Here is a 23,789-nt window from a genome sequence, read left to right as displayed (position 1 = left end):
CTATTTATTGTATGTTTTAATATTAGAACAGTATATATAACCGCTGAAATAACTGTTTTCTACTTACATCTCATATCTAATAAAGAATATTATGATCTTGATATTGTCTAAACACATTGAGATACGCTTATCAGATATTATATTTTTCAAGATATTATCACAAACGGGAATGGCATATTATGTAAAGTGATAGGAAAATTGCGTAACATAATATGAGAATTCAACATTGAAAACGCAATAAAAACTTGATTTTGAAGTTTTAAATACCAAATTCAGTTTCCTTTTATGTTCATCAGTTCTCGGCAAAAAACCCTGACAGCCTACTGTTGGTTTCATATATAACATCAATAAAATTGCATAATGAAGTTTTAGTTTGCAAATTCTGATATCCCACCTAATATCTATTGGAAAAAGTCTGCACAATATATCATCTATATTCTAGACTAGTTTTTGCCCACGATTTCCACTGAGTTTGTTTTTGTATTTAAATCATACCCTAGGAACAGTTTATTTCGGACATGTGTGACTTTCGTTCTACAGATATTTTCAACTTCTTAGTTTTAAAAAAAAAAAATCTTGTCTTTAAAAAGAACTTCTTCAATTAAGTGTATCTCTAATAATAACTGAATAATGGTAGATAAACCCTGACTCTCTTGAACCGATTTTAATATAAGCAATCATAAGTTTCTAAATGAAAGAATAGTATTTGTAAAACCAGAAGAACGTACTGCTTTATCTGCGTAAGCTAACAAAATGGTACAAAATATAGTTTATTAGTCGATCTAAAAATAAGCCCGCAAACTCATTTATAATATATTCTAAAAAAATGCAAGCCACAATAACGCTTTTTATTTTGAAATCAATTCAAAGAGAAAATATGGTTTCCGATCGTTATTATTATGCATAAAATATTAATCCTTACGAAACACACTCTGTTGTTGTGAATGTTATTATGAAAAATCTTGTGTTTTACAATATTTTATTTGGACGCATAGTTTAAGAAATAATGCAGAACTATTAACTTACGATAGGGAGAGATTACGAAGATGAATAAGGTTTCACGTGGTCCTAACATAACGTTAAGAGTCACGACCCATGGTTTACGCAGGTGAAACCCAAAAAGTGAACACAAATTAGCATTCTAATAATTGGTGTTCACGTATTTTCAAAAAAGTAGTCGTGCATTGTGGTCCCCGGGCTACAAGTGTACCTTTAAGTATATCTGGAAGACAAGTCATATCTCAAAATCTTTTCAAGTAAAAATATCTTAGCTTAAATCTTACCCAAAACAGATTAATGTTATGTGATTTATATTTTTCTAATATCAGTTTCTAGATAAAATATAATATTTTTAGTAACAATTTTGCGTAAAATAAATTATGCAGTATTTGGCAACTGTCGAAAATAGCACCTTTGCACAGTTGTACATACATATGACGAATGATGGATGACGAATCCATTCGATGCAAACGGTGTATATATCGCTAGAACTTACTAGTGGAAAACTCTGTCTTTCTACCATAACATTTAAGTTTGTCATTATTTAATATGTACATGCATCGCGCAAAATATATTGAACCGATATACGAGTAAATGAAATATTTGCTCATTTGAACACTGCAGTCAGTTCAGTTATGTTATGAGGCCATGTATTTGGCCTTTATAGAAAAAATAAGCATTATTTTTTCTATAAAGAGAAAAACCGAATTAAAATTTATCAACAATGATGAAAACCGCTTCTTACCTAATTCGTTGCGTGGAGAGACAGACACGTTTAGGAGATCTACGCGAAAAGCGACTTCGTTTGCAGACTGACTACGAGTATTGCAGAGAAGAGAAGGGAAATAAATATTCCAACTAATAGTTGAATGTAAGCAGTTAAGTTCGATAAATAGTATTAATTAAGTGACACCACAATTTTCGACCCTGTAACTAAACCTTAGTTACAGGGTCAAGAATTGTGTATTCTTGCAGTGCGCTTGTATTTTAGCGTGAAAATTTGAGCTAACTTCTAAAGAAAACAGCTGATTAGAAACTTCCTTATGCTCAAAGTTGTTATTTATTATGATTTTTGATATTTAAAAGGCTGTCAATGCACGGTGCATAACACAACAGTGGACCTCAATTAGATTTTCTGGGCAGTAAACCAAGCTGGACATTATTTTACCTAATAAATAGTTAAAGGGCCATTTAAATAGGATGCTAAATATTAGACGTAAATTTATTATAGAACGAATTTCCATTTCAAACGGATGGTGAATTTATTAAGAGTACAATTAAACAGATTCCTACAACAATTTTATGTTATGTTTCATCATATTGCTGGTTTGCCTTGATCAAGCCTTTTTATGCCACAAGATATATTAAATAATAATTATAGTAATAATGTTCCAACACTGCGTCATTTATTTTGGTTTTTTGCAAATCAGTGGGAATTGTTTTTTTTCTAAAACCGAAGCATAACTACTGCTCAAAAATAGCTTCACAAAAACATAGCCTCGGTGGGAAAGGCTCCCGCTTGCGTTTAGCTTTGCCAGTCACAATAAAACATATATATAGAAATACAGAAATACAACAAAACCAATCATGGATTTTGCTATTTTATTCATGGTGTAGCATATAGACTGATTGTTACCCATTTCGAATGTAAAATTTGTTATAAATGGACACTTTTATGTTTTTTCGTTCGCTGGTTACTCCTATGTCTATTGTCAGCTATACATAAGAATGTGTCAAATTTCACTAAATATTTTGCAGTGGCTGGCCGAAGGTAGCTAACAAATAAACTAACAAACAGACAATAGAGTTTACCATATTAGTATGGATTTGTTACCAACAAAATAGTGAAAACCCTGGAGATAATTTTCGATGGTCGTATCGTCATTTAAGGTTGTTGATTGAAATAAAATATAAATAGAGACTTTCAAAAAATGTTGTCAAACCTCGCTATTTTAATACTCGTGACTCGACTAACAATAAAAATGTGTAATATATTAATTACTGATTGATTATACATTGCGAAACGTGATTATGTGATAGGCATACAAATATATAATGGTGCAAATTCTGTACATAAATCTCTTAAATAAATTGGCATATTAAAAAATATTACTTACTATCCTTTTCTAGGAGAAACACGGATAACAAAAACAGCGCTAATTTTAGACCTGTCCATTTAGTTTAAAGTCAGGGAATTTTGTATAATAATATTATAATAATAATATAATACAGTTTTTTATTAGAGGCAAATATATCAGCATATACAAAGAAATCTATAATTAAATGTATACATTAAAACTTACATCTAATTGAAATAGCTAATAAACTTATTTCAGATGTCATAGGTTCTTAGTTTATTTTCTGTTCCAGTCTCGATGAACATACTGCCAATTGTCTGAAATAGGACTCGGCATACCCTCACAGACGACCCTAAGTATTCTATTGTTAGTTCCCAATACTTTCCCAAAAGGATAATAGAATAGTTATTGTTTTTCATTAGTAGGTAGTAGGTATGCCAAGCTTATTTCGCCCGCAAGGCAGCTTTGTTGCAATGCTTTCCGGTCTGAAAAAAGTGGTTGCCGGTGTTATTACAAGCTCTTAATACCTCCACCACCGGCACAGGACAGCAATTTGTAAGTCATGTTCCTTGCATGCCTTGCGAATTATTGCTCTGTTTATAGGCGATGTTGTTTTCTTTACCACCAGATGGGGCTCATTGGTCCGTAAATTATAACTATAATAAATAAATAATAAATATACTACGACAATACTCACATCGCCATCTAGCCCCAAAGTAAGCATAGATTGTGTTGTGGGTACTAAGATGACTGATGAATAAGTTATGAATAAAATACATAAACACTTATAAAATACAGATTAACACCCAGACACTGAAAAACGTTCAAGTTCATCACAGAAACATTTTACGGCTGTGGGAATCGAACCCACGGCCTTGGTGTCAAAAAGCAGGGTCACTGCCCACTGCGCACAACAAATTGTCACGATTTTATATCAAACTGAATGCTACCTATACTAGGTAAGTTAACATTAAGTTTATATAATGAGACGTCAGTAAGATTAATTTTTCATATGATTGATTAGTTATACTAACGATGTTGCTTTGTTGTCATCTGGCACCATGGCGATGATGTTAACACTCATGTTGACTCTGAGCATGTAGTTGACCCAGCATGCGAAGAACATCATTATGGCCACGTTGCACCGCGCCGGTATCAAATCTGAAAGAAAAAATACTTTGCATCACTGTGTGTTGTTTTTCTGTTTTCTTTGAAATCCCACCAATTAATTTTTTACGACCTCCGTGGCGGAGGGGTGAGTGCTGCGGTTTGGTGAGTCGTAGGGGGTCCCGGGTTCAACCTCTACACGGCTAGCATGGGCAGAAGACAATTATATCCCCGGGGAAAGGATAAAAATGTATCTTCTCCAACAGCTTTATCAACTCTCAGAGCACTGGCGCACAAGTGGAAATAATATCCAAATAATATATATGTAATAATAAACGGGGGTAAACTTCTCGTATTCCATATTTCCGTGCTTTAGCAGGTGGACACGTTAATTATATCCCTTGTTAGGGGATATAATCGGGGTATATAATTTTTACCCCATGCTGGAAGGGGCTATTTGGGAATTTATAATTTCTGAATTTTCTTGGGCCGTAGCAAGTTACCATCAAAGCGATTAGGCGTTCCTGTATGTCGCCGGTATGGGTTTAATATAACTGCAATAACCCTAAAAGGTTTGCCCATTCAGCTAGCAGCTAACAGTTGAGATTTTAGTCAGGGACTAACTTGTTGTGGAATTCAAAAAAACAAATATTTATAAAAACTTAGTAAGTGCCGGGAAGATCATAATGCAGTTATCACCACCCCTCCTCTTTACGTGGGTATCGGGTGACTAAGGGAATATAACGGAGACAGGCAACAGCGTCCTCTGTCCTACCACTACTAACATCTATCGATATTAGCAACCCGCCTGCCCAACGTGGTTATTATGTACAAATCCAACGGTTGGGAAATGCCTTTAGGACAGCAGAAGACAATTATAGGCTATCAATGAAGAACGTAATTTAAAAAATAAAATAGAATACAAAAACGCGACTGCACAAAACAGCGGGAGCTCAGAACCTCTTGTGAGCACGTCGCTCTTTACACACCCGCAGACCCTCCGTATAGACGCTACATTCTACAAGCAGTATGAGTGGAATAACTTGAAAATAAAAATTTATTGTGCACACATTTTAGCGGAGACCTTGTTATAGACATAAATTATAGGAAAGGAAGAGGAACTTAAAAGGGGTTTCTAATCGTAGCCCTTTCAACCGAAAGGTGGCGGTCATTCCACCCAGAAAAACATTCCCAAGGTGGGTTGATGTCAGACTGGCGATCGGTCGTAAAACATATGCCAAATCCAAAATAAGTCTGCTTTCCGGTTTGAAGAAGAAATTGTATGCCGACCCCACATAAAATAGTGGATTCAAGACATAATATTTATATACATAAAGTCTATTATATTCTAACGTGCCTTATTATGTAAACAATCTTATCATTGCTTTTTAGTGTTAACTGTTAAGTATGATTTAAAAATAGAAGAAAAACAAATGTGTTGAAAATAAAAATAAACAGAAAAAATCATATTCTCTATGAATGTATGCTTTTATTATTTATAGATATTTTATTAAAGATCTTTACACTCAAAAGTTATTTAAAGATTGTTTACCAAATAACACATCATGTAAAAAAAATGCAGTGTAGAGATTCTCATGGTTGTGGCCATGTCAAATAAAATAATTGCTTAAATATTCAATGTCAAGTCGAATCGAGTAAGGATAAAGATGTGACCGGAAATCGGTGTTTCAACTCAAGTAAACATTAGCAATCAAGTGCGCGACCTCGTAAGAACCTGAAAGCCAGTACGCGGAAGATAACTTTCAAATGCAATGTCAATAACAGTGACAACAGCTCGCCGAGCACAAAACTAGTACATTTGATTGTTATTGGAAACTGGTCAACGTCTGCGTTTGTAATAGTCCACTTTCATAATTTACTTTAACGGAACTCTATGCAATAATATGAATATCCGGTACATCTGTTACGGATTAAATCGTCCGCTTCTAATGTCGATAATATAAAGTAGGTGATCATTGGATGGCGGTGATAGCCGCCGATATGTTAGGGTTTCGGCTTCCCTCTTCACCTCAAAATATTCGAAATTTAAGGAATATTATTTAAATATCACTAAGGAAAATAACGTGGGGAAACAAGCACAACACGCCTGTGTGAACATTAGAAAAATCTATACGAATCCGCACTTGGCCAGAGAGGTGAACTACGGCTTAAACCCTACTTACTCATGCTGACAGGAGACCCGTGGCATTTAGTGGGCCCGTAATGGTTTGATGATTGGATTTTTTATAAACTAATTTAAAATACATATTAAAATATCGGAAAAGGAAGGTTTTGAAACCGTTTCTCCTCAGTAATTGCGGCCTGAGTGTTTTGCCAAGCCACGCTTCTCATATTGCCAAGCCACGCTTCTCGTATTGCCAATGCCAAAATAACTATTTGCCTTTTTGTCAGTCTTAAAGCACCTGTCTCTTCATCTACGATCTATTTTTAAAAGGCCATATTAAAAAAGGCTGTTAATTAATAGAAACAGGACAGGTAAAAAAACGGAGTGACCAGTATAACATATCAAATATTTTTACCATAGCCTTTCAAAAATCAAGTACCTACTTACTAGTTGGATATAAGATAAATCGATCTTAGTACAATCAATTACTTATTAACTTTTTTTATTGTAATTATTGATGAACCAAACAGATGGTCCACCTGATGGTAAGTGGAAAACTATCGCCTAAATAGTTCAAATTCGCAGGGCATGCAGGGAGTACAACAAAGTGCTGCCCTGTTTTAGCCCTTAACACCTACGTGTTAAGCCTCATATGCCTGTACAAGGGTACAGGCTTATGAAGCTAGCCCTTACAACCGGAACACTGCGGGCAAGTAGCATTACTTGCTGGCTAAAATAAGCATGGCAGTAGAACTTCCCCGGATAAGCTCTATCAAAAAAAGATCTAAGTACGAATTAAAACAAGTTATGGTACTTATTTATGAACATGTAGACATGTTTGAATACATCAATTAAATTTTAATATCGTGTCATGTGAAATGGAAAGTTGACAAATATATTTGAATTCGTTTGGTTGGCGACACAATAATGTCGTCTATAATATCATAATGATGTCGCCAGTGAAATTAAATCTTTACTTGAATGCACTCACTTTTCGAATTTTATAATTTTACAATTCATTATTATTTATACAGATATGGTATCTAAATTTAAATAAATAATAATAAAAACAACTAACAAAAAATATCCTTTTTAAAAGATTCTGATCCGTGCGATGCGTGAACGGTAAACGTTACGCCAAACGACGGCAGTATGTAGTAAGTATATCGGAATTGTCGGAATTGTTGTTTCTTTAAAGTTCTATAAAACAGTCCGTGACAACATACGACTATTTTTTGAAGTCGACTTATTCGCGGACGAAGTCGCGCGGGTCCGCTAGTATACATATATACTTATAATATGCAGATAAACACCTACATATTGAAAAACTTTCATATTCATCACACAAACATTTTCTAGTTGTGGGAATCGAACCCACGGCCTTGGACTCAGATAGCAGGGTCGCTACAAACTGCGCCAATCGGCCGTCTAAATGCCATTTATATAAGACTCACACTATGTTGTCGTTTCTAAACCTAATCATAGTTAAAATCACTTGGTAATTATAACTGTTTAATTTTTTTTGTGGTCGTTAAAATCTGAATGCAAGCACCAAATAAGATGCCTTATTTTATATTACAGAATAAAGAATAACATATTTATTACACTAACAAAATTTATGTATATTAATGTGAATCTTCGCAAACGAGAATGCGTGTTTGTGACGTGTTTGTGACGTTCGCGATGGATTGTGGTGTTTCTGTAGCCATGAACTAAATATTAAGAGTAGATGCTATCATGAAGCATACCTAATATAATAAAATAAGACGTAAGATTTATAAGATTTTATATTAAGTACTTTTAATATTACTAAGTACTAATTTTACAAAAGCCTTGTCTTGACAGACTTCTTTAACTGGCAAATTTTATGTTTTAGAAAAATTATCACTTAAACGATCAGCTGGGATCACAACAAGTTTTTGACTAAAACAATGGATAGGGGTTAGAATTTATAATAGCACATGTTAAGCGGTTTATTTTTGTATGTAAACATTTTTACTTACAGTAAGTAATATTTCTTTCATCAGTTCATCCAAGGCCACAAAGATTATAGTTCTGGCATTGCACTTATTCGACAAAAACTTTTTCGTAAACTTTTATATATATATAATATATATATATACTCGTATATATATATATATATACGTAATATGAAGGTGCGGATGAACTTCTGAAGTACGCTTTGAATATGACTTAGGTATAAGTAAATTATGAAATACCTAAATTAAGACAATATTATGCCTGTCTAGTAAAGAGTTACGTACCTATATTTAGGCAGGTCCGCAGTTGCTGCATAGGGTGACCAAAGAACTGGCTCATATTTCAGCCTGGTAGGTTATAATTTTTGGGTATTCCACGACGGGAATTACTTGTATGATAGTAATTACTTTAATAATTTTAAAATGCATATAATATTTCGAAAATGACAGGACTTGAACTTGAGACTCTCTAGCAATTAGTATAGATATGCCTTTTATATCTCTTGTAGCCTGTATGTACGTGTGACAGTATTTAGTTTAAGCTTTAGATATATGTTAATTTTGACGGCCTATTGGCGCAGTGGGCAGCGACCCTGCTTTCAGAGTCCAAGGCCGTAAGTTCAATTGCTACAACTGGAAAATGTTTGTGTGATGAACAATAATGTTTTTAGTGTCTTGGTATTTATCTGTATTTTGTAAGTATTTATGAAAATTATTCATAAAAATATTCATCAATCATCTTTGTAAACATCGTTGTATAACTCAAGCTACGCTTACTTTGGGGCAATATAGCTGTGTGTATTGTCGTAATTTAGTTATTAGTTTTACTCCAACAATTTGTTTCACAAACAACAACAACAACAATGAAAACAACGCGGTTAACTTCCACTGAAGTTAAATGAAGGTTTAATTAAGAAAATGATTTATGATTACCATTCAAAGTTGACATTATTGTCCGCCATTCAATTCTTTAGCGTCAGCTCTTTGTGAACAATACACGTTTTATTGTTCGCTGACATTGCTACAAATACTCGCATAAATACGGTCTATTTTTCCTTTATATAAAAGTTAAACAAATGGCAAGATTTTCGAATAAACTTGACAAACTTTACTTATTTCATTATCACTAGTTGGCGCTAACGAATCTTTATACAACTCTGTCTGAAGCTATCTAGATGTCGGAAAATACTTGGTGATTGTTTTTTTAACAAATCATTTTATAAGTGTACCTTTTAAAAGTAAATTTAAGCAGGTGTAGCATCGGTATGAAGTAAATAGGTACTTCACTTCGATCAAGTTTAACTATAATTATCCCCCAACCATCCATTAATATTATCGTCCTATACATATGACATAACAGGATTTTATTATTATGAATACAATACAATTTCATAACAAATAGCAAAATCAAATATTTTGTTCAAAACTTATCGGATACTGTATATATATATATTTATATATATATATATATATATATATATCATAAATCGTGCCGCTACAAATATTCATTTTATATGCGTACGCGACGCATAAATGATTGCAAGTAGTAAAGATTTGCGTAATTATTAGCTGGTTAACGACTTAGCCTTGCTTTCTGGAAGAGTCCGTGGTGCGGTGAAAGTGTAAGAATGCAGGGCTCGAGCCTGTCACCTCGGCGTCGTCGAGGCGCCTTACCGGGTTTACCGAGGCGCTTTATCAGGGTTGCCAACCCATAGGAAAAATACAATATTTTCATTTCATATTACTTGAATTATGATAGTAAATACTTTTATACATTTTAAAATGCAAATACTATTTCAAAACTGACATATGAACCTGAGACTCTCTAGCGATTAGTATAGATATGCCTTTTATATCTCTTGCAGCAGCTGTATGTATGTGTGACATTAATTAGTTTAAGCTATAGATATCTGACGGCCGATTGGCGCAGTGGACAGCGACATATTATGATATTTTGCAATAGGTGCTGCAATTCAATTTATGTCTGTCAAAGTGGTGTCTGTCAGACTCTATTATTTTTTTCTAAAATTATGCTGTTTTTAAAAGCTAGTTGCAGCTGAGCAGCGTAGTTAGTCTACAAATATTATAATTATTGGATATAAGCAGGCGTTACTTTGCGATAATACATGATATATTGTGAATATTACGCTTAATTTGCTATACTCCGCCCAAAAGCAGGAGAATCTGTATGGTGTAATTTATAATTTCTTCAATTCTTAACAGTTATTGTGGGGACTATAAGAATTAAAGAAATTATAAATTACACCATACAGATTCTCCTGCTTTTTAGCGGAGTATAGCAAATTAAGCGTAATTTTCACAATATATCATGTAACTACTTAAGGGTAAGCTTTTTATAACTCTTACAATGCCTATCCTTAAGTTGCTTATAACTCGTAGCAGAGATTTTCTTCATTTTATATCATTTGCATCCTCTATACACGCCACTGCTTACCAGTTAGTAGTTTGTAGCGTAATTATAATATTATGAAAATTAAGCTTTATTTCTTTTACTCCGCGAAAAGCAGGAGAATCTATACGGTGTAATTTAAAATTTCTTCATTTCTTTCACCAAACAGATCTACGGCAATGTACCCTCTACTCACGTTTCGCTCCGAAACCGGAGCATCCTCAGGAGATGTTGACTTTACAATTCTTAATTCGTAATTAGTTTAAGCTATAGATATCTGACGGCCGATTGGCGCAGTGGACAGCGACATATTAGCCTAATAAAGTTTGATAAATTCCCCATGATTGCTAAATGCTGATCTAATTTATTGTTTTTTTTATTATTTGGAGACAGGAATTAATCCTAAAGGAAACAAGACGAACAATACATTTGCATAATCATCCCTCTCTGATACGACCTCTTCACAGAGACGAGATCCCCGATTTCTTACATGACCCGAATATGGTCTGCTTTCCTGGCCTTGCAGCCTTGCGGACCTTAATCTCAGCCCAACAACCATTCGTTAAACCCAACTCCACCCAAAGTCCGAGTCTCACAGAAGTTGCCCTTAGATTGACGTTCTCAGAATCTCTAGCAATACTTCGCAAACATTGCGGGCAACCTGTACTTACCTTTGGCAATTTTGTGGCAACCATTTTAAGGTTAGCAGTTACACGCAATCAGACCAAAAAAAACAAGTGCCGATTTTCAGGGCCACCTGAGACAACCCTGCACTAAGCGCATTAAGATTATTAATTTCTTTTTCCACTTCACCATTATTTTAATGTGACTGACAGATATCGAACACCACTTTCAAGAACTAAATTAATACCTACAAGCATTAACGGTGTGGCCTACTTACTTACGAAAAAATATTGATTCAAGTTGGAATTTTTCGCACTTCAGTCCCAAATACGATTGATTTGCATAACAGGATAAGTTTAGTGCAATATTTTCCTTCATTGTCCTGCTATGTATATAAAATGGTTCGAAATCAGACAATGTTGATTTGATATCCGTACATGCAATGATTCTTATTGAAGAACTCCTTTAATTGCCGTTAGAAAACAATGGAGCTAGATTATTTTATTTCAAGCAGGAATACCTACTTACTTTGTACCCAAGGCCGCGAGTTTTGTTTTACTTTTTTCAAAATCCTGTTAATTTTCGCGGGGTAAAAATATTCTTTGACCGTATTCAGAACGCAAGCTAACTGTATGAATTAATATGCAATGATCGATTAAAGCCGTGCCTATGTAAAAAGCATACCTATCAACTTAAATAATAGTTCATCATCATTCAAAAAATACAGTTTTAAGCGATAGTACCCAGTACGGACACAGAGCTCTGAAGTGTCACATTTAAGCTTTCCGCTTGGTCCCGTGATGCTCAACTACAACATTGCAAAAAATCAGGTTTACACATCTACGTCTGAGGCACATAATATAATCGTGGGTTCATCACATCTCGGCGCGACGACGTACATATTGCAAACCTGATGTTGACTATAGCCGGTTTATACACAAATATTTTTGTATTCTCAGCACCGTATTACGTATGTATCGGACATTTTTATACTAAAGCTACGTACCTAGTATGATATATTTTCAGTTCAGTAGATATATTTAAAATAGGTTCTATGATAATTAGCAATACTAAACATGGTTTTTAGTGTACTGCACTTGTTATTATTTAAAATTTATTTATTAAATTTATTTTGGACTTTTTCGAAACAATCCTTTGAATAAAGTTCCTACCTATCTAAATTGAAGGACCGACATTCAATGTCAACGCCGCCGCCACGCGTTTACTTGCTAAAGCATATCCTTCAATACACCGCATTTCGATTTCTTTCACCATTAATTTACACACCAAACGAAACATTCTATATAACTTAGTAAAATATTTGTATGCAAGTTGCTTTATCAAGACGTGCCTAGCTAAATTGGCCTTTTTACATCGCCAACAAAAATCCTCAGAATACGTGAATCGGAAAGAATGTCGAAAAGCATAAATTATCATCTAAATTATTATAATGGCAGCAAATTCCGCGGATTTCCCACTATACTTACCTATATTATAAATGAATATGGTATGTTAAAGAATATCCTACATAAGATTTTTCATTTTATTGCCTAATTTTAGAATTAAACTATTAATTTTATATTTAAGTAATAACTACTGTTAATGCTATACGTACCTAGTTACAGTTAAAATTAGTGAATATTTTGTTATAAATTTATGTACGTTTACCGACATATTTGTACCAAAAAGTAAGTACCCAAATATACCCATCTCCAGGATGAAGCTTACATAGATAGATATATCGTGCCAAACTTACCAAGACCTTTGCATAAAAATGTTTAAATGTGTGAGAATAAAAGGCTTATTCAAATAAATAAAGTTTTTTAACGCATCCGTGCGCGGTCCGTCATCTATAGACCATTTACCTTCTGTATTCGTTTACCCAAAGATTACAGCCAGATACGAGATGGACACCTGTAATTTTAGAGTGATGTCGCAAAAAACTAAGCAATGAACATTGAGAAATATGTGTCTTCTTTCCGTCACAGTGGTAATCTGGTTCGATAAGTTTAGGAAATTTGAGAATTTATAATTTGAAAATTTTCTCTAATATTTTCTGGTGGGTTTTGAATTTTTAATTTGAATTGAATTCATATTATAAGTGTCATTGTTTATAATTCGATAAGTTGCGAAGTTGGGCAGTTATAAATAATATCCTGTCCCCTGACTGTATATTTTACGGTAATGTATCATGATCTAAATAAATGATCTAACTTGTAAAGTACTCCGCCCTGACTTAGGTAAGCTCATAAAGGTAATGGGACTAATAACAGGACACTTCCCATTAAACTTTCCCTTTATCTGAGTATCTCATATGATAACTCTCTTAGAAAGCATAAAGACCGACAACACGCTACAGCTTAAACACTATTCCTGTAGTCCTGGCAAGAAGCAACGAACTTAGACCTCAAGAGCATGGCTAACATTAGCAGGAGACATTTTTCTCCACGGTTAAGGTACAGAAAACATTTTTGTCTATGATCTTTGTCCTCACTGCTTCGATTGCCTTTTCAACCGACTTAAAACAAGAAGGAGGTTCTCAATTCGACGGTAGGTTTTTATTTTACATCTAATAGGTACATTCAATAACGTCGATCTTACTTATACATGTAATAATATGGCCCGCGGGACCATAATACAAACAATACGAGGAGGTTAAATTAGAAATATCAAAAGATAAATAAATTAACCATAATATTTTTTACAAAATAGACGTCTTACAAAATTCGTCGCCATATGAATCAACAATGTTAAAACATAAGTTTATACTTAAGAAAAAAAATAGTATATATAGGAATACTAGGATGTCCTTAAGATGCAAATATCAAAGGCGTCTATCACCTACTACTACCTTTTCCTCTACTTTTGACTTCTTCTTTAAGACGATCAAAGAGACCGCGAAAAGCAGGAGAATCTGTATAGTGTAATTAATTATTTACGCACGTTTCTCCTGAGTGCGTAGAGGGTACATTGATCTGTTTCATTCTGAAAATTGCACTCGTTATGCATAACGTGATGTCAAAATAGGTTTGTTATGTTGTATGTTAAGTAACATTATGAAGGTACTAGCTACCTATGTACTAATCGCATTTTCAGATAAAGAAACAATTAAACGTCACGTACCGGCCTAGAACACTAATTTATTATGCACAATAATTGAAGCGAAACGAACGTTTGTTGGGAGCTCTCGGCTCGGTAGAGGCCGAACGAACAAAAGTGAGACTAGCGCACCATAGCGTTTCTGTACCGTGGACGGAAACTTACTTAATTATGTAAATTTCTAAAATTATTTGAACTTTTCCAAAACAGCGATCCGCATAATTAAATTTGTTTGTGTTATTGCTGATTTATAAAAAACTTTAGGCGCCTACTATTTAGAAACATGAATTTATTTTTCCTGTATTTTCTTGTTGTTGCACAGAGGACGCTGCCTCACCGTTATAGTCCCTTAGTACAATCCTAATTGTCTCAGTAATTCCACATTTAAATTTACACTTTACTTATAGTTTTGCCCCTCTAGCAATGAAATTAAAAATATTGTTATTATTATCGTACCAGAACTAGTGATCGATACTAGATAGTAATATTGGAACATAAAGGGACCATTTCTTGTTTTCCTTTTTAATAATGGAACTTTAAAAAAAAGAAACGAGCGAGCACTAAAAATGCACTAGAAACGCACTACTTGCGCGCGAAATTTTCATTGCTCCAAAACAATACTTCCTAATTCTTACTTGTAAATACTTACGAGGCATGCCATCACCTACATGTACCGATAGTCATCCACTGGACTGGGCATTCGTCATCTTTTATTTTATTTAAAACGAATGATGAAAATGTTACAATTTTACACAAATGTGTGACAATAAAGTCGATTTTTTTTTTTCGTTTCTTACTTTCTTTGGTGAGGGGTTCCATATTCCACGGTATTGTGCCTAAGTAGTAGGATGACTTCAACTCTACGTTAACGGGGCGTTAATCCAAATCTATTTCAGAAGTAGGTATAGCAAATTAAGCTTAATTTTCGTAATATATCATGGAGTTCCACAAAGTAACGCCTGCTTCTATCCAATCTTCTATCTTAGTACCTAGCAAAAGTTAAGCTTACTTCGGGGCTAGATGGCGATGTATTGTCATAATATATTTATTTATTTCTAAACTGCAACTGCTCCTTCCTATTAAACGCACATCTATCTTAGCTTGCATCTTCACTAACCACAAGATGAAAATACAGCCAAGCGCTTACTAGTCATCGAATAAAAATAGAAATTAGAAACCCTATCTTCTGCGTGCAGCGTACTGGGTTCGTAGATAATGTCAGAAACTTGCTATTAAATTAGCAACGTTATGCGTCACTGAACCTGTGGAATGGGTGTCCATGTTCTGAGACAATGAGCGTAGACTAATAAGAAAACCTTTATCTTAAAATATTGTAACATTCATATATTAAATAACGATCCATTTCATTTTTGTCTACCTATTTATTACGTGAAATAAATAAAAAAAGCCTTGCATGCATTATTTAAGAAGGATATTTCGAAGGATGTTCAGTGCCCCTAGTGTGAAACGCACATAACCTAGAAAAGTTAGAGGTGCGTGCTGGTATTCGAAGTCGCACCCACTGGGCTATCACCGCCTTAATAAAAATAGTAAAGTAAAAAAAAATGTTGTCATTATTTTTTTTGGAACTTTCATATTATACAACGGGTTCGCCGGGCGCCTAGTACTAAAGCCAACCAGAGGGGCATGTCGTGGTGGTTTTTAGTTTGGGTATACGAGTCCCACATAACCGCTGCCTTCCCAAAAGGATTGAGGTATAAAATTATAGTCTAAATAAAAAACTATTAGACTATTTATATATACTATAATTTCTGCTATTAAGTATAGTAGCCATAAAGCTTTTACACCAAGACAAAAAAAAGGTTACGTTCATATGAAAACCGAAACCGCGGGCCACATATAGTGAAGTGGTTATAATTATTAGTAGGTATAACTTTCACTTTTTAAATAAATTTCTTTTAATTAGTCGTTAATTAGAAGTTACTAAGTATTCAGTTATTATACGGTCTGTGCAACTTTTTTTCGTTTTATTTCGCTTAAAATATTATTTTTGTGGTACTGCTAAACGAGGTTTATAAAACGTAAACTACTTACACACACAGACAACCAAAAAAAAGATATGTTACTCAAATCAAATCAATCAAAATACACTTTATTTTACACCATATACCTATAAAGCAATAAGAAATACAATTGAAAGGAAATAAGATACAGTAGGAAGAAGTTCATGAAGAAGTGTACATTAGAGGGCAATCTTTGAATAATAACTATTGACCGTATTTCTGACTAAATGGTTATCCGATTTACACGATCCAGTAAAACATTTTTTAGTCATTATCATAAATTTTGTAACATTGAAATATTTTTCAAACTAAGTCTTTGTTAGACTTAACCGATGTAGGTACCTAATACATTATGTAGCGCCACATGCGGGCAAACAAGCGAAAGTAGGTAAGCAGTTGTAATGAAGGTAATGCGGTCTAATTACAAACAATCAGTGACCCGAAGTTTATCCCGCCTTTACTTTAAGTCTTAACGAATTGCCTGCCAAGAAGAGGGATGAAGAGCTTAGCTACTATTGTCCTCTCCGAAAGAGTTAGACACGGATTTGAACATTGCAAACAACATAGGTAATATAATACATTTCATATCATCTCTACTTGCTGGCCAAAAAAAGAATATGTGCTTCAGAACCCAAAGGGTTTGCATAAAAGACATTAAGTCGCAGGGGTCGGCTACGTCAATGGGTGTCCCACAGGGTTCAATCTTGGGTCCCTTTCTATTTTTGGTGTATATAAATGATCTACCACACCATGTCAGTGAAACCTGTGACATTGTACTGTTTGCTGATGATACATCTCTAATTTTTAAAACTGATAGAGGTAGAGACAACTCTGACGATGTAAGCCGTGCTATGTCGCATGTGTCGCACTGGTTTACTGTCAATAATTTACTTTTAAATGCAAAAAAAACTAAGTGTGTGGAATTTATTTTACCAAATGTAAAGAAAGTTAATAAAAATATAATAATAAATGGAGAATCACTAAAAATGGAAGATTCCACAGTTTTTCTGGGCATGACCTTGGATTGTAAGCTTCAGTGGGGTACCCATATAGATACACTAGCAGGTAAACTAAGCTCGGCTGCCTACGCCGTCAGGAAAATTAGACAGATTACTGACGTAGAAACAGCAAGACTTGTTTACTTCGCGTACTTTCATAGTGTGATGTCTTACGGGATCTTATTATGGGGCAAAGCTGCTGATATTGAAACTATATTCATATTGCAGAAAAGAGCTGTACGGTCAATATATAAACTTAAATCACGTGAATCCCTCCGTGAAAAATTTAAAGAAATTGGTATACTTACGGTAGCCTCACAATACATTTATAACAATATAGTATTTGTAAGACAACATATTAGTCTTTATAAACAAAAAGTGGATATAAACAGTCGACTTACAAGAAATGGTCATAAATTAGTGACATCTGCATATCGTCTGCGAAAGGTGCAGAAGTCATTTGTGGGATTGAGTATACGCTTTTATAATATGATTCCTAAGGTAATTTTGGACCTACCAATCCATAAGTTTAAAGAATGTGTTAAAACACATTTATTACAGCGAGGTTATTATACAATTGATGAGTTTCTTAATGACAAGGTTGCTTGGAAGCATCCGGCTCCGCTTTCATCTCTCACAAGATAGAAAAATGAATGTTAAAATATAAAATGTAAATTTTTGATGTTGGAAAAGAGCAACTGCTGAGTTTCTTGCCGGCTTCTTCTCGGTAGAATCTGCCTTCCGAACCGGTGGTAGAGTCACTACACACGCACAGACTTGACGTTTCAAAAGTGCTTGTATTAGGCCTACTTGAAATAAATGAATTTTGAATTTTGAATTTGAATTTTAGACAGTATGGCAATAACAATAACTGTTTGAGAATAATAACTGGTTTTTTTAAATATTTTTTTCAATATGTAATATTAGCACAATAAACCGCTTCTTACACACAGTAACCTCAAAATATATACCAAATAATTGTTAAAATAATTATTATTTCGTACTTAATATATTAATACCTACTATTAAAATACCAAAGAAAATTGTTAGGTATGAATTGAATATACTTAACACTGCAACACAACAGCGAAGAGCAGCTGACAGTATCTTTCTCGCTCCGGTACACTCGGCGGTCCTGAGTTCACCCGATCGAGCATTTCACCTCAGAGCGTGACGGTTCAGCCTAACTTTTTACTTCATAAATCGTTGTATTATTTTGAAACTAGTCCTACTATACAGTTCCGGAGAGCACGATAGTTACTATGCTCTAGATTATTCTCTCCCTACATAGGATATTGATGGCCCGAATTGATCCAGGACGGCAATAAAAACCAGATCTTCCTTCTGATAGTCTGAACTTTGTGTTGACTCGGAACTATTGAATCAACAGCGTGTAATTTACATGCTCAACATAATATTTGTAAACTTCTTCATAAAAAAATAAATCGGTTGTCTGTAAATTCGGTTTACTGGAAGTTTAATTGAATGGTTGCATTTTTCAAAAGAAAATTTTAATTTTTTTTGTTTGATAGATATTTTGTATGGATATAGAAAGTAGATAGATTGAAATCACAATTGAATTGATCAAGTTACGTTTATTTGCTCGCATAAATACAATTATGTAGATTTTTTTTACAATATACATAGTTTATATCATCATCGTTGCTATAAACAATTGACACCACATTCACTTTTCACTGCACTTCATACTTTACGAAAACATGTATATGTATTATTGTATAACAGCTGTCCACGCGGACGCACTCAAGTAAGAGAGAGACAGATGTCGAACGCTGCCGAACGCGGAGGCCGATTGTGTCTCTTTGTCGCTCGTTCCGCGCTCTCGCTTGCACTTCAAGTCTTAAATGGAACGCCTCAGCGCGAGGTAACGCCGCATGAGTCATGTTTTTTCGTGCGTGCAGCCGGCTCCATCGAATTATAAGACGTTGTCACGTCAAAAAGGAAGTCGTGATCTGGCGATGGCACGTTAACTAAGTAGCACGAATTTGATGACCCTTATCATGGTACTTATCACCTGTATGTGTTCGTTATTCATGACCACGTTAAAAGGTCAAAGGATTAACGATTCGTTAGTAATTAACTAACACTTAATCTCTCGTTACTTATTAGAAACGTTTGTAATCTCACCTGATTGTAAGTGATGATGTACTCTAAGATGGTAAAGTACATAGGCTAATGGCAGCTATAAAAGGTCAAGGGATTAACGATTCGTTAGTAATTAACTAACACTTAATCAATCGTTACTTATTAGAAACGATTGTAATCTCACCTGATTGTAAGTGATGATGTACTCTAAGATGGTAGAGTACATAGGCTAATGGCAGCCATACCCTATTCTATATGACATCCTGCCAGACCGCTAAATCACTTAGCAGCACTCGACGCACTTTCCCCAAAAGGGAGTCTTGTAAGTCATAACAGGTCCAAGGGAAAATATGTGTGTTAAAACCTGCTTTAAAATAATCTTTTTACTAATCCCAAAGTGACCACACTTGACCTTAAACGTATCTCCACGTATTTTTTATTAAAATTTTGTGCCATTTCGTCTCTAGAGTAGTGATCCCAATAGGGTAAAAGTTATTTATTATTATAAAGACTGTAATTTGAATACTATTAAGCCTCAGATTAAGGACTAATATACATTTGTATTGAGCTGTGTCAGGGCACGTTATATGACAGAAAGCATAATTTCGTGTTCAAAATATCAACAAGGAAAATGTCGCTGTTAAATAAAGGTATACAAAAATCATACCTGTATGTAACAGAAAACATGTTTGTTTGCCCTTGTCATTATCAAGTCAGTTGTGAACTCGCTTCCCTATCTCGCCATTAAAAAACGTTACTAACTTCTTTGCCTTACTTAAATATACCTATATTTTTCTATCGCATACTTATGTCCTTAAAAAGCTTTGTTTGTTTGTGTGTTTCAGTACTTCAATACATTACAATTTATTTGTATTACCATCGATATAAATCTAATAGATACTATTCATTTGCCCGACCCGGGGATTTCAATTTTCGGCATCAGTCAATCAGCGGCACGGTACAGTTGACTACATGCGCAAGATACACTCAAAAGCTAACTTCTGCAATGATATAAAAATTGTATAAATTTATAGTATATGATATATAGTAGTATGATAGTTTTTGTTGCTTTTTTACGTTATCCCATTTTAGACGTTGCTAGGTATCGTATCAGTCAAGCAACAATTTGGTGTTACCATTTATCTGAGCTATTTGTAAATTTGGTATGTCACAAATCACAACCCCATAAAACGTTTACTTGAAAAGAAATTAGCTGTTGACCGTGTTCTTCTGCCGCGTTAATTTTTTACAAATCCCGTAGGAACCATTTGTTCTTTGGAATAAAAAGTAGCATTTGTTCAATTCTCCACTTACTCTTAGCCAAATCTAGTTGATTCGTTGTTTAATTAATGCGTAAAGAAAGGACAAACAATCACACTTTCGCTTTTATAATATATTTAAGAATTGCTCATTTGAACATAAATGTTGATCATCCTTGTCGTATTCAATAAATAAACCCAGTAGGACTGAACGGAATTAATGGCGTAGAAGCAGACGTTCTACGCGGAAATTGCGTTAGGAGGAATTATTTAATTTATTATGTTAGTAGTTAGGTAATCAGGATATTTGAATATAAAAGTAACTGTTATGAACGGATCATCATTTTCATCATATCAACGTGTGGACTGCCACTGCTGGACTTAGATCTTTAGGGATTACAAATCTAGTCTGAGGCCACTTGTAACCAACCTGCAACACTTATGATGTCTTCTGTCCACATAAATAATGTGGGTTCTACCAACGCTACGATGCTTTTGGGCACTGCTTCACACTAGAACTCTTGGGACCCTAACGTCTATGGCTCCTCTGCAGATAAAGTGATCGTCACTTTAGCTTCACAATTCTATGACTTTTGTGGGTAACTTTGTTTCTCCTACGGATCTCTTGATGCCTGAGGTGATCACGTAGAGATGGTATTTTAAAGCCAATTGGCGCAGTGGGCAGCGACCCTGCTTTTTGAGTCTAACGTTGTGGGTTCGATTTCCACAACTGGAAAATGTTTGCTTGATGAACATGAATGTTTTTCGGTGTCTGGTTGTTTATCTTTATATCATAAGTATTTATGTTTCATCATGTCAACCAATCTATGTTTATTATTCGTTAAATCGTTCATCAGTCATCTTAGTACCCATAACACAACCAACGCTTACTTTGGAGCTAGATGGCGATGTGTGGTCGTAGTATATTTATTTCAGTAATTAAAATTACTTATCTGTTAAAACATATTAAATTAAAGAAATAAATAAACCTTTGGTAATAAATCTACTATTGGAGAAAATAAATAAACTTTACAGGTAACTCGGACTTCACGCCAATGAGCTTGTGGCTAAGGACCCCGGACAGGTTCAAGGCACGCGTGAGTGAATCTAAATTATTTCTGTTTTTATTATACCTAAATATTCACGATTGTTTATATTCATAAATAGCATTTATGAAACATCTCAAATTTAGATAAAATGAATACAATTCTAACGAGCTGTTAATTAAAACAGTGATTTCGATATTGATATTATAATTAAATAGGTAGTTGCGATAGGAAACCAATTTTCAAATATAGTATTACCTAATGAGCTGGTACGATAAAAAGAAATCTAATTGTCCAACATAGTTTTAGTTCACATACAAGTGCACCGTCCACGCTAAATATCTGTTTTCCCATTTCAGGAAGTACAACAAGTCCTTTAAGTCCACTCTCATGTCTTTTGATTTTCTACACTAAGTTAATTTCTGGAACCACAGATATAGTTACAGGCTATATCATCATTCTATGATAGGCTTTATAGCAGGAGCCAAGCAAAAGCAGGAATAGCGCGGGCAATGCGGGTATCAAAGTTTGCTCTTAAACGTCGATTTGTATTAGTATGCTAAAGTGACGTTTAATAGCAAAGATCTCGAGATTTACGCCTGTCACAAGCCTGTTGTGATATACGTAACCACCCTGCCGATGTCTCGAATTTTATTATGTAGACAAAAACTGATGAAGATTTGTATGGTAAAAAATTACAAGTTGTACGCCAATGTATTATTTCGAAATTCGCGTTCGAAAGTAGGTAATAAAATATATATTTTTGATTACCTGCGTCTTGCATAGTCCTCTACCTGGCTATGAAAGTCCCATACAATTCAGCATGTAGGCATCATCAACACATTAGGTATTTTTAGCCTCTATCGTATTCGTATGGGTACTTTAAAAGTCTGCTTTTTTTTGGTTACAAATTCTAATTGATTACTCATACTAAGTACATAAGTTAACCTAATTCCTTCAATAAATGATTATAATTGCAAGTATCGTAGTTTCAGTTATCATAGAAAACGTAAACTAATTTGACAGGTAGGTAGGTGTAAATATGTAACCGCGATTTCAAATCTACACACGTAGCGTTTGAACTAAGAACATGTGTTGTTTTTTTTCATGGTATCTAGGACCCTAACCATTTTGAAGTAGCCATAGTAATCCGTTACATCATTTGATCTTGAACGTAAACACGGCTGATGATGTGGTTGTCACTGCTTATTTTTACTTTTAACGAAATAACGAAATAGTCATATATTTCGTTCAGTTTCTGATCTAAGAAAAAAGTTGTAGAACAAAAAATTCTAAATTTGTAATTAATTGATATGTAAGTACCTATGAATACCCATGTATGTATTTAGACAAAAAATAATTACACAAACTAAATAACACCTTAGTTAATTGATTGTATAAAATCTTTAATATCCTCCGCTGAAGGATGTTGGTAATTTATTGTTTATTTTATCAATCAAACAAATTTTATAGCGAATTTTATATCTACTTAATTATTTAATATTATAAATTAATAAATGCTTACCAAATAATTTTATATGTAACTTCATTTTAATTACCGCTTCCACTAACAGTAAACACAAGATATCACGAAACTGAACGGAAAAGTCAAACACGCAAAAACGTACTCTGCAGCAAGCTGCGCGCGCGCTTGTCTTCGTGCGACTGGCTTTAGCAATTGCGGTATTGCCGACGAAAGCCTATAATGTCATTGCCACACTATGCTTCTTGCAGTTATCTCACTCTACTCATCGCGCTGTTGTGATGTTGGCCTAGGGAGCATACTTTTTAGGGTTCCGCACCCAAAGGGTAAAACAGGACCCTATTCTTTCACTGTTGAAGCAAGTGGTATTTTTATTACCTGAAACTATTGTATAGAAGCAGGCGTTACTATGCGGAAATCCATGATATATTATCAAAATTAAGCTTAATTTG

The 23,789-nt window shown here is 34.3% G+C and overlaps 1 protein-coding gene across 1 annotated transcript in view; it reads right to left on the bottom strand.

The window, feature by feature from the left end:
- Positions 1–23,533, bottom strand: part of LOC120631073 (uncharacterized transporter slc-17.2-like) — a 38,873-nt gene extending 15,340 nt beyond the window's left edge. The window contains exons 1-2 of the mRNA XM_039900490.1: positions 23,380–23,533; positions 4,112–4,238 (exon numbers count right to left, since the gene is read on the bottom strand). Of these exons, the coding sequence (XP_039756424.1) occupies positions 4,112–4,238; positions 23,380–23,404 (152 nt within the window). The 5' untranslated portion in view covers positions 23,405–23,533. The remainder of the gene's footprint in view (positions 1–4,111; positions 4,239–23,379) is intronic.
- Between the last annotated feature and the right edge of the window lie 256 nt (positions 23,534–23,789).

This window comes from Pararge aegeria, chromosome 17 (assembly GCF_905163445.1).
Source record: "Pararge aegeria chromosome 17, ilParAegt1.1, whole genome shotgun sequence".
Taxonomy (NCBI): domain Eukaryota; kingdom Metazoa; phylum Arthropoda; class Insecta; order Lepidoptera; family Nymphalidae; genus Pararge; species Pararge aegeria.
Note: the sequence above shows the minus strand (reverse complement) of the source record. Positions and strands in the feature narration are given on the sequence as shown.